This window comes from Macaca nemestrina, chromosome 12, assembly GCF_043159975.1.
Source record: "Macaca nemestrina isolate mMacNem1 chromosome 12, mMacNem.hap1, whole genome shotgun sequence".
Taxonomy (NCBI): domain Eukaryota; kingdom Metazoa; phylum Chordata; class Mammalia; order Primates; family Cercopithecidae; genus Macaca; species Macaca nemestrina.
Window position 1 is genome coordinate 128,068,345 of NC_092136.1, and position 12,034 is coordinate 128,080,378.

The 12,034-nt window shown below is 44.0% G+C and overlaps 1 protein-coding gene across 2 annotated transcripts in view; it reads right to left on the minus strand.

The window, feature by feature from the left end:
- LOC105476220 (ETS proto-oncogene 1, transcription factor) overlaps positions 1 to 12,034 on the minus strand; it is a 128,245-nt gene that overhangs the window by 90,514 nt on the left and 25,697 nt on the right. For both annotated transcript variants that reach the window (XM_011731932.3, XM_011731933.2), the window contains one exon: positions 7,235 to 7,379. In XM_011731932.3, the coding sequence (XP_011730234.1) occupies positions 7,235 to 7,379 (145 nt within the window). The remainder of the gene's footprint in view (positions 1 to 7,234; positions 7,380 to 12,034) is intronic.

A 12,034-nucleotide genomic window follows, 5' to 3' on the forward strand; every position in this document is an offset into this window, starting at 1 on the left:
AGGCTCCGGGCTGAGACCCCTGGCTGCAGTGCAAGAAAGCAACTTATTAATGAGGGAGCTGGGTCTCCTGCCTCGGCAGCTATAAACACAGTGAACATCTGGAGAGAGGGCCCGTGTCTCCAGGCGGCCAGACACAGCACTACAGGCTGTCCCTGCGGCGCAGTCCGCCCCCACCCTCCACTCTCACGCGCCCCTCGCCCCTCTGCTGGGCTCCGGCTCCCACCTCATCCGCCCACCCGAAGACGTCCATTCACCCAGTGCCGCGACCCAAGGCGAGCGGGGCCTGACGCCAGCCAGCGGCGTCCACCGTCCCACCCCCGTGCGAGGAGTTCCAGGAGAGGGGTCAAACTGCTTGAATCGCATAAGAACTCGGTGCCCCAGGGACCTTTTCCCAACTCGGACTAAATATTTGTGGTTTGAAAAAGTTGAGAGAACGTTTTTTTCTCTCCGCAGCCCCCTGGGAGTCCCAGCGCAATGCTGTTACTTCCTAGGATGTTCGAGAAGCTGCGAGTCCGAGCGCAGGCCTGCGGAAGGCTTGCCTTTCCATGGTCACTCCACGAACCCAGCCTGGAGGCTTGGGTTTCTCTGTCTTGGTTTCCTTCCTTCCCGGGGACCTGGAGGGGTGATTTACATTTGTAAAGGCCTTTCCAAGCCCTCCTTCCTCGGGGCTGTTGGGGTCACTCCTGAGAGCATGGGGTCTCTGGTCTCTAACCTGGGTGTGCAGCTCTTTCTGGTCCTCACTAGGCTGGCCTCTCCTTTCACTGGTGAAATGAGGCACAGTGAAGGCACAGTGGGCAGATGCTAGCACATTAGCCTTGAGCAAGGTGAGAGTGGGCAGGACTCAGACGTCAGTGGGCATCTGGTTTCTTTGATTCACCTAAATCCACACTCCCACGGTGGTGAAAGGAAAAAGAAGAAAAGCAGCGTTTATATATTGGTCCCCTGTGATAGGCCATGACCTTTTAAGTATACTACCCTCATGCAGTGGGCACAAGAACTCTTTGGAAAGAGTGTATTTCACCTGTGAAAGGTGAGGGTTGGGAATCTCAGTGGACTTAGCCAAGGCCGAGGGCCCCTACCGGGCAATGCTGATGGGTTCCTGAGGCATAGGCTGGCTCTTCCCACAACACCAGGCCAAACCCTCTGCTTGGACTTAACACTCTTCAATTATACTCAAAATGTATACCCAAAGTCCTTGTAATCTGAATATGAAATAGTACCAGCTCAAAAGCTACCAAGGCAGCAGGAGGTGGGAGGAATAAGAAAGAGGCCATGTAGGAAGCAGGAGCAACTTCAGGCCACAGCTGATCAGAGGCACGTCCTCCACTTACTGAGTATCCACTTACTGAGTACAGAGTCAGGCATTCGCAGAATCTCAGTATCAGATGAGCAAACTGAATCAGAGCAAGTTTGCGGGAGACATCAGGCATGTGGACTCTCCCTAGTGGACTGCTTGGGCTAGGCTGGCCTTGCTTTCCTTCCTCTTTCCAACCTCTGGCCCTCTCAGAGATGGGATGGGGATATGTGGCAAGGCTGTTCCTGCATCAGGCTTCTCTCAGTACTGTCCACTGGGAGTAGCTTGTCAGGGCAGCTAGGCCCCAACCTCTGCCTTCTGTGAAAGGCTGGAACCTAAGATAGGGTTACAGCTTGTTCCTCCCAAACAGCACAGCCATCCAGGCAGAATCCAAAAAGGTCCACGTTTCCCCATCTCCCTTTATGTTTGGACTTTAGACAGGAGTTTAATTCCCTAGAGAATATTTGGGCATTAGCATAGACAATTCCTCATTGAGCTGGAAAATTGAAAGAATAATAAAAAATAAACTCTGAGACCACGGAGTGGCCCAGTTGTGTTTCCAATTCACTTCGCCTGGACTCCCTATAAGTCTTCTCCGAGAGGAACAGTCCAGCCTCTTCTCAGGGACAGCATTAGTCCAATATTGTAATCGTCCAATGTTACAACATCTGCAAAGTGCACACACTCTCACGACCAGAACTGTTCTGAAGAACAAAGAACCTGACACAGACCCTCTAGAAAAGAAAAGCACACCCTGAATGAGGAAAGAAGAGAGGGGTGCAGCAGATGACAGAGTCTGAAACACCATTCTGTAAAACCACAGACCTGCTATAAGAATAAACATTTCAGAGCAAGGTGAGTCTCCATTTAACAAGTCTTTCTGGCACTCCCTCAGCGTTCTCAACACTTAAAAGCCAAATTGGAGGCATCTGTGTTTCCTGCTGAGACGTCCCACCTGGTTGTGGATAGCCCTTTCCAAACATTGGCCCAGGTTTGATCTCTCCCAGCCGCTAGGCCGTCTGAGAAAGCCCCAGGAGGGACTATGAACTCGGACCCTCAGCATATCTCCCATTTGAACTTCCAAAGTTTATTTGGGAAAGACATTCTTTAGTTCCACCATTTTGTTAGTAAATTTGTTTTAGAGATTTTAGTGAGATCCAAAGTCACACATTAACACTGCCAAACTTTATGTCATAAATAAGTGTAATATTTCATATGGAAACCATTTGCTCTAGTATGTAAATGTACACCCACACACACACTTGCATAAAAGTTGTTTTAAAGGAGAACTGAGGCTTCCCATTTTCCATATATCTTCTCAGCATCCTGGGCGTGGCACTGGTCACCAAACGTGTTCAACCAATCAGTGGGTCACTCTCTGACTCAATGAAACGCAGTTTGGACTCCCAAAATGCACTTCGGGACAATGAGTCATAATAGCAAATATTCATATCAGGCTTGCTAAGTGACGGCACTGTTTTATGTTTTACACGTATTAGTGGTTCTCAAAGTGTGATCTCTAGACCAGCAGCATCAGCAGCACCTGAGAACTTGTTAGAAATGCAAATTTTTGAACCCTAGCCTAGACTCACTGAATCAGAAACGCTGGGGGTAGAACTCCATAACCAGTGTCTTAACAAGCCCTAAGTGATTCTCATGTACCCTGGGAGTTTCTGCTTCAATAAGTCTAGGGTACGGCTCAAGATTTTGCATTTCTAACAAGTTCTCAGATGATAGTGATGCTGCTGGTCTGGGGACCATGCTTGGAGAATCATTGGTACGGATCCGAAAACTGGGTTACAAAGATTAAGTTGTCTAAGATCACACAGGTAGGAAGAACTGATGCAAACACAAGCGACCTGAGTCCAGTGTCTGGGTTCTTTCCTACTACACGAAATAAATGTCCTTTCTCATGAAGAATGGGAAGTGGCAGATAGGCTGTGAATGTGGTTCAGTGAAGGTTTTGCTGTGTTCAGTGACCAGAGACACAGCAAACTGTATTCTACAAGAAGAAAAAGCGTTGTCTTGTTTCTCAAATCGAGGACCACGGTAATAAGACTGTAGGTTCCTCCTCATGAAGGTAAGTTGTGCTTCTTATGTTCTCTAGCTCCAGGCTGCTTCCTAGCTCTAAGCAAGTATTTTGCAAAAGTGTAATTTGCTCACAACATCACATCTGTCAGTTTGCCTTATTCCAGACAAATCCGTCCTTGAAATGAAAAAAAAATTTGATATTATAACAGTTTGGAAGAGTGCTAAGTAAGCATCATATTTTCTGATAGAAACTATGACCACTCATGAGCATCAAAACTGTGAGGCTAATATCAAATATGGACCGCTGGCATTGATGGGATGGATTGAGGTCTTGTGTCCTGCGGGCTCAGTTGGGTCTCTGATGTCAGTTTTGGAAAACAGGCAGTGTCTGACTTCAGCTAGGTCTGGGCACCACTCTGAAGCTCACTGCTACTACCCTGTCTATCCAACAGGACTGTGGGCAGGAACTAGTTATGACAGTTAATGACAGTAAAACGTCAGTGAGCTCTTAGAGACAGGAGCAAGAGACTGAAACATAAAAATGATTCTTGTTATGATGGTTGGAGAGAAAGGGCTGAGGCTGAGGGACAGAATAGAGGAAGGGAGCAGAGAGGAGGCAGGGTCAGTGGCTCCACTCCAGTCAGACTATAAACAGTAACAGACATTTCAGCCATGTCTTGTGTAAGAGGCTCCATTGATTCACAAGGTTCCCTAACAGAAGGATGACGAGAAGCTGAGACAGAAAGGACCCATTCATTCATGCAGAACACCAGCACTCAGCCCCATTGGCTCTCGCTAATGGCTCCAGGCTGATAGGGAGGAGGGGGAAGAGGCGGACGGTAGGAGGAGGCAGAAATGAAAGAAAATGATGACTACAAGATTGTTGTGAAGAAATGTACAGCTGCACAGGCAATTGCATGCAAATGTGGCTTCCCTTTTTAGCTGTATAGCTAATGTCCTCAGATTCATCTATTTTTCTCTTTCATGTTATCTTCCCCTCCCGTTCTTGCCTTGTCTTTTTCTGGGCTCCCCACTTTTTTTCCCTTTCCCATTCATCTTTCATCTTCCTTTCCAATTATTCCCTACCACGCCACTAATATCCACCTTTATTTTCTGTCCATTTTCACACATCTTTCTTCCACCACACCCATTTTATCATCTATTTTGTCCAATCGATTCCCAACAGGCCTTGGCGCCTGAGTATTCTCTCTCACTCACCTGGTAAGGCTTTCCCTCATTCATACTTTCTCTCTGCTTGATTCTCTCTTCCCCTTCCCTCCCACCCTTCCGCCACCCTCCTCCTCCTCCTCTTCTTCCTCCCCCTCCTCCTCCTCCTCCTCAGCCTCTGCCCCTTCGTGAATAGGAACAACATTCTGAAAAGACTTGCTCATTCCTTGATGGCCCCTCCTGTCAGTATTCTCTGCACTGACAGATGTGTAGTCGTTGGAAAAGAAGTTCATTCATCCCTTCTGAGAGCACAAACGTGAGGGGGGAGCAGGGGTGGGCAGTAGCCATGAGACGGAGGATGGGAAGGAAACGGAAGTTATAAATAGGATAAAAGAAGATGAAAAAAATGTCAAGTATTTTTTCTCTTTCTTTATATTCAACACATCTCCAAGGAAATGTACCACAGCTGGAGAAATCATTGGTTGGTCTATGTCTTCATCTCCCTTCCCTATAACCCCAAGATCCCCATCCAAACAACACCCATCGCTGAGGAGAGCTGGACCACAGCCCAGAAATAATCCCTCCAACTCCTTCATCTGGGAAGCTCAAAAGTTAAAGGAGGGGCTAGAAAGGCTCAGGGTTCTTGCCAAACATTTCCATCAGAGGGAGTCTAGGACAGTGGGAACTACAACCACCACATTTGTGAAGAGATTGCCCCCAACTGGTAGGGGCCACACCCCAATGGAAGCTGTGTGCCATCTCTGAGCTGTGGTTGACGGTAACCCAGGTCATTCTAGGAATGGTTATTCTATGCCCCAATCTTCTCAACCTACCAAAAGCCGGGGTGACCCCAGCTTCCTTCTTGCAACTATAAACTATGAGAGGAAGATGCTATTATCCTGCTATAAGTCCTTGCATTTTAAAGCTGTTCTTCATATGCTTCCCAAACACTGTCTCCTAGGCCATGAAATAAAAACGTCTTTACCTTTGAGAAACTTAACAAAGAGCAGCATGAAAAATCATCTCCACTTGGGAGTGCACGTACTTCTCAGTTAAGGAAAAGGAAGGCCACGTCTCTTTGCTATGAAGAAGAGACATTCTGATCTTCAGGCTACGAGCAAATAGAGAAGGTCTCAGCCATTAATAAGATGTAACTTGTAGCAAGCAGAGACCCTCCAGAGCTGAAAGTGTTAAATGAAGGCAGCTTTAATCTCAGTTGCACTGGGAGATATAAGACTTAAGCCTTGTGGCATTAATAGGATTCAAGAATTATACAAATATAAACACAACCATTTTGACCTTTTGCTTATACAAACAAAATCTATTTTGTTTAGAATTTTAAAGGATCACTTTTCTCATGTCCTCAAATTTTTACTCCTTAAGTCTAACCTGTGAACAGGTACAAAATCCTCCCAGCTCCCTTGTGAAATGGCTAGGTAGCTGAGACTTTTGTATTTATGCTTAGAGGAACTGAGATACCAAGCAGAAAGTGACAGCATAAATATTACTATGTCTACAATCCAGGGCAGTGCCAAAGAATACCTCAAAGATCAATGGCTATTGAGTCAAGGGAACGTGGGACACACGAATTGATTTCATTCTGCCCCGGAGAGAAACCAGGCAAATGGAAAGCTACTCCCCATGCTTCCTCACCCACAACACTCACAGCCCACGGACTGCCACAGCATCTTGCCCTTTGTCTGTTTATTCCTGATGAGCAATAAAGCATGGACAACAAAGCAAACATTTATTTTACTTCTCCACTGTTATTTAAGTAATTGACCAAAGAATGTTGTGGGGTAAAATAACACTGAACCAAAAAGTAGCCTTCAAGTTAGTGACTCCCCCTGCCATGCCCTGCCCAGGTCATTCCCTAGAATTACGTTTTCCCAACATGTAAGAGTAATGACATTTTTATACTAAGAATTCATCCTGGGAGAAAACACAGATTTTGACTGGCTATTTGGTATTTAAATATGTTATCATAACATAGTCTTATGTAAAAGTGAACTTAATATCTGAATTGATCATTTCAAAATCCCCAAATTCAAATTTAATCTTTTTTGTTTAGGAAAAAAAAAAAACAAACCACTAGCTGGTAAACCAAGGACTAATGGAATTGTGAGAAACAGAGCGTCTCCTGAAAACCACATGGAGATGAGGACTTCAGACTCCTGAGGTCCCTGGGAATGTAGATCCATTGATTTGAGAGCTCTCTGGAGGAGACTCCCGCTCACCAGAGGGCAGCACTGCCACCAGCAAATGGAAGGAGAGAAGGGAGAGAGGGACAGAGGCAAAAGAAGTGGGATCCGGTGGACACAGACAGAGAGGCCGGGAACAGTGGAAACAGATGACCATCGAAAGAAAGCATGTTATTTAAGAAGGCCGAGCAATTCACACAACTCTTTTTGTTTATCCAGTTCAGACTCTGTGACTGCAAAACTTCTAGGCTCTCTGACAACAGCCAAAACGGGTGTCAGGAAATGCAGGGTAGGCAAAACTGTTTGCAAGGTGGAGACCTAAAGCAACCTTTCTTGGGCCCATTCCTAGAGTTTAGACTTCCTGTCGGGGAATAAAGTAACCCAAAATTTATGGAGAAGGCCCGGGACTTTCCATTCAAGAACAATAGCATCCGTACCCGCATAAGCCATGGCAGCTGTTATTTGAAAGAATGCAGCCCTCATCAGATTTCCATTGTCCTTCAACTCTATCCTCATTCCCAGCTTTTGTTTACGTTCCTACCTGAGACACAGTGTTCAAGACCAGTAGGAACTTCCTGAGTTGCCATCTCATCCCAAAAGGGGTAGCAAGGTCTTTGCTGGTGATAATTGGACTGGAAACCACAGGTCATTCGAGGATCTTCATAAGTGTTGCTAGGTCCTTGCCTCTGTGCAATAAAAAATAGAAGAAAACTTATTAGGAGGAAAATCTCAGCGTAGCCCTAAAGGAACTATGACTTCATATCATCCAATCACATGTAAGTAGGAATCATCTATAGATGAACAGAACCAACTATTGTTTTCTTCCCTTAACCCCCCACATAAAGACACGGAATGAGAAGAATTTCTCACTCAGACTATATATGCATCTATCTTCCTCCATTTCTTCAAGTTTTTAAGGACTACTTTTTCTGGCCTTCAAATAAGAACTCATGGTTAATAGCAGGGTGGAATGCTGACCATCTTGAATTTATACACTCTTGGCTTATTTTTAATGGTACCTTACTCTGTAAAAACATCATGAAAGGATATTCTTACAAGACTTACTCCACTACCATACAACAAGTAAATGATAAATACTAAAGAAAAAAAAATGGACCTATGTAATAAAATTCACCTCATTTTTTGGTTAATCAGTTTGTATAGATTTTAAAGACATTGGTTGCTAGGCAGAAACTGTCCATTTCCCCCAATTTTTGAGGACTTGTGCCACACTCTTAGTAGTTTTATGAACTCCATAAAATATACGATCCCAATCCACGTAGCACTCTCTTAAGGAAGACAAATGTGCTATATGGAAGGTCATGTTTTGCTGTGTTTAAAACCCTAGCCTTTGAAGCCAGGTATACATAATTCAAATCCCAGCTCTTCCACTTACCAACATGGAGCCTGGGCCTGATCCTTCAGCCAAACCTTAGTTCATGCAATTGTAAAATGAAAATAATAGAAACTGGAAACATGTACATATAGTTCTAGCTACTCGGGAGGCTAAGGCAAGAGGATCACTTGAGCCCAAGAGTTTGAGGCTCAGTCAGAGCAACATAGCAAGACCCTACCTCTAAAAATAAAATGGAAGTAATAATACTTACCTCATGAAGTAGGACAATTGAATGAAATAATGTATGAGATAATTGTATATAAAGCAAAATAAAATACAAAATTGCATTTAATAAAATTATATATTATATGAAATGCACGTGATAAGTATGTAAGGCCTGGTCTTCAATATAAGGTAGGCATTATTTTAATTTAAGAAATCCTCAACATTTCTGGAAACGGGCACATAGGTTAAAAACCAAGACACAAAAGGAAAAGCAGCAAATTCATGGAAAGAAGATTTCCTGAGAGTAGGATTCTAATCTACACTGGCCCATCCTCGACTTTCTTTTTTCTTTTTTATTATTACTCTCTCGGGCCCCTGCACCTTCGTAAAAACCCCAACTAAGAAAACCAAACTCTGCTAGAATTTAATATGGTTAAATCTATTGACATTACGGTCCCAATAAATGTAGCTCATAAGATGGTATTCTCACCCCTGAAGACTAGCTTGCAACTCCCAGAAAGATTCTCCAATTGGAGAACTTATGTCCTCTCCTGAGCATACAAGAATTCAGTACTACTATGTTAGATTCAGTTGCCCACTATCTGCTCTCTTCCCCAATTTGCAATGGCCCATTCACTTAAGTTCAGTAAAAATAACAGAAGAGAATATATTGGCACAGAGAAAAATGACAATGGACCCAAAATGTAGAAGAAGGTTCCATGCACATGATATTGGACCTGGTTTTCCATAATATTAATAAAATCATTCAAACTAGAGCTGGACGAAGTTTACTTTGGGGCTGTTTATCTTCCAACTGTGTTAAAGGTACTGAGGATGTAAGTGGGACTCAATGGAAACGTCACCAGTTGTGTTGCATCAGAGGCTAACATCCTTAACCTGCTGTTGCCAGGGGCCTTGATGAGCACTGTGAGAATGTAAATGGAGCAATGGTAGATTTGCCACCTATACGTGTGTGGGGCCAGGAGACAGGGGAACCATCAGCGAGAGTACACTACTGAGCATCAGTCGGAAAATGTTTCCTGGCCAGGCACGGTGGCTCACACCTGTAATCCCAGCACTTTGGGAGGCCGAGGAGGGTGAATCACCTGAGGTCAGGAGTTCGACACCAGCCTGGACAACATGGTGAAACCCCGTCTCTACTAAAAATACAAAAATTAGCTGGGCGTGGTGGCAGGCACCTGTAATCCCAGCTACTAGGGAGGCTGAGGCAGGAGAATTGCTTGAACCTGGGAGGTGGAGGTTGCACTGAGCTGAGATCGAGACCATGCCACTGCACTCCAGCCTGGGTGACAGAGCAAGACCCCATCTCAAAAAAAAAAAAAAAGAAAGAAAGAAAAGAAAATGAAAATAAAATGTTTCCTTAATTTTGGATTCAAACCATTTTGCTGGAATTTTATTTAATGCTATACGCTCCTGAAGCAGCTACATTAAATACTTCTTTTGGATTCCCAACAATAAGCAGGTCTTCAACAAAACTTTGAAACTGAATCAATTCAAAACACACTTCTTAGTCTTATAAATCAAGCCTTGTGCTCTCAATTTATAGCCTCATCTTTTTCATATTCCTTTAGAGCCTTTTTCAAAATTTAATGTCAAGTATCAGAGTTGTAGGAATAGGGTCTTGAGTAAGAAAATTTTGATTCTAAATGCTATGAAGAACTCTAAGTTACCCACATCTGTCTTCTTTTGGGACAGCATGCATGGTTTGCCAAAAACAAAAGATCCTTGTAAAGTGGTAGTAGGTAGTATGAGTTGGTTCTTGTAAGTAGGTAGACAGGTAGTTTGTTACAGGCCCTGCTAGGGTGGTGGGAACCTAAGAACTTGAATTCAGATTTAAAAGTTTGGGTTTTCTCTGCTAAAGAAAAGCCACTTGAAGGCAAGGTGTAATTGGCAAAGAGGGGCTGAAGAAAAGTAATCTGGGAACAATGTGCAGAGGACAGAGAGAAGGTAGATAATCAGTAAATTTGTAGGGTACAAAATAATGTGGGTCCACACCTGGGTGATAACAGGGTAGCCATATTGTAGGTCAACTCACAGCCTTTGAGTAACAACCATGCACAGAATCAGCTTGATTTGACATGGTTGGTTTTTTTCCTCGAGTCTCTCTTGCCCACAGCTGGGCTTTTGGTCAACACGTTTTTTATTTTATAAATGAAACCCTCTGTATATTTTTAAGGCATAGTTCCTCTGTAACTGTCCTCTGTGGAGCCACCAGATCCTATTTTTAAGAATGAGAAGGCAATAATGTACAAAACCTACCATTAACCACGAGAATCTTTACTAGGGGATGCTCCTGAGAAGCCTTTCATGGTCTTGTTATCTAGACACCTGCCTGTTTGTTAGACATTTCATGAACCGACTTAATAACTATTTCATAGAGTATGAAAATGATATTTTTACTCAAGAGAACCACATCACCAGTTCCAATTCATTATGAAACTGCCTCAGTTAAGGAGAAAAAAGCAGGTTATTAACAGGTCAGAAATCTGGGCAGCCCAGCCCCCACCTCATTGCTTGAAAAAGCCACCACACCAAACAGGTCCCTGCTTACCGGGCCTCTTCATTGGCATCTTCCTTTCTTGGCTGCAACTGTTGATGAGTCAACAAGATGCAAGCAACACTCCCCATCTCTGCCACAGGTTTGAGAAAACCATCTGACAGGTTCTCACTCACCCATCCCACAGGTGATTGCCCAAAGGACCTAACAAACATCACACACCTGTTCAGTGCCCCCTGGCACTCTGCACCAGAGATGGTCTCCTTTTTTTTTTCTTTTGAGACAGAGTGTCACTCTGTTGCCCAGGTTGGAGTGCGGTGGTGCACTTGGCTCACTGCAACCTTGATCCGCCTCCCGGGATCAAGTGATTCTCCTGCCTCAGCCTCCCAAGAACCTGGGATTACAGGCATGTGCCACCATGCCCAGCTAATTTTTGTATTTTTAGTAGAGTCGGGGTTTTATCCTGTTGGCAAGGCTGGTCTTGAATTCCTGACCTCAGGTAATCAGCCTGCCTCGGCCTCCCAAAGTTCTGGGATTACAGGCGTGAGCCACCCCGCCCGGCCGTGCTGGTCACTTTTAATCCTCACAACAATCTTGCAAGATTAGCATTTTCATCTTCATTTTACAGAAGAGCAAACTGAGGTTTTAAGAGGCCAAGTAAATTTCCCAAGGCCATGCAGCTAAAAGAATAATAGAGACAGAATTCTAACCCAAGTCTATTTGATTTCAGATTGTCTTTTCTGCTACATGCACAACATGCAGCTTGCATGGCTTAAGTACAAATTGCTCAAGAATGGTAGTTACTGTTCCATAATAGGTACTCAATGAATTATGGCAATGCTCACTAATGGACTAATATATTCGGTGCACCTAGTCTACGACAAGTATTATGTTAGATGCTAAGAATACAATATAAGCAACAAATAAACCATAGCCTTAGGAGCATACAGACAAGTAAACAGGAAATTACAGTGAGGGATGTGACAGAATTAAGTACCAATGTGTAGGGGGAGGGGAATAGCAGCAGGGAAGCCTTCCTGGAGGAAGCAGTATAAGGTAATAACTGTAAGATTGAGTAAGATTTGCCCTAAAACATTCGATGAAGGGCCATGTGAGCAAAAGAAGAGGAACATCGACAGGTAAAAAAGAACATCGACAGCTATGTAAGGAGGAATAAGAAAGATTCAGGGAGGTGTTATAGAGAGATAAAGACGGTATTGTTTGGAGGTGACAAGCATAAGGGAAAAGTATGCCCTTGGGCA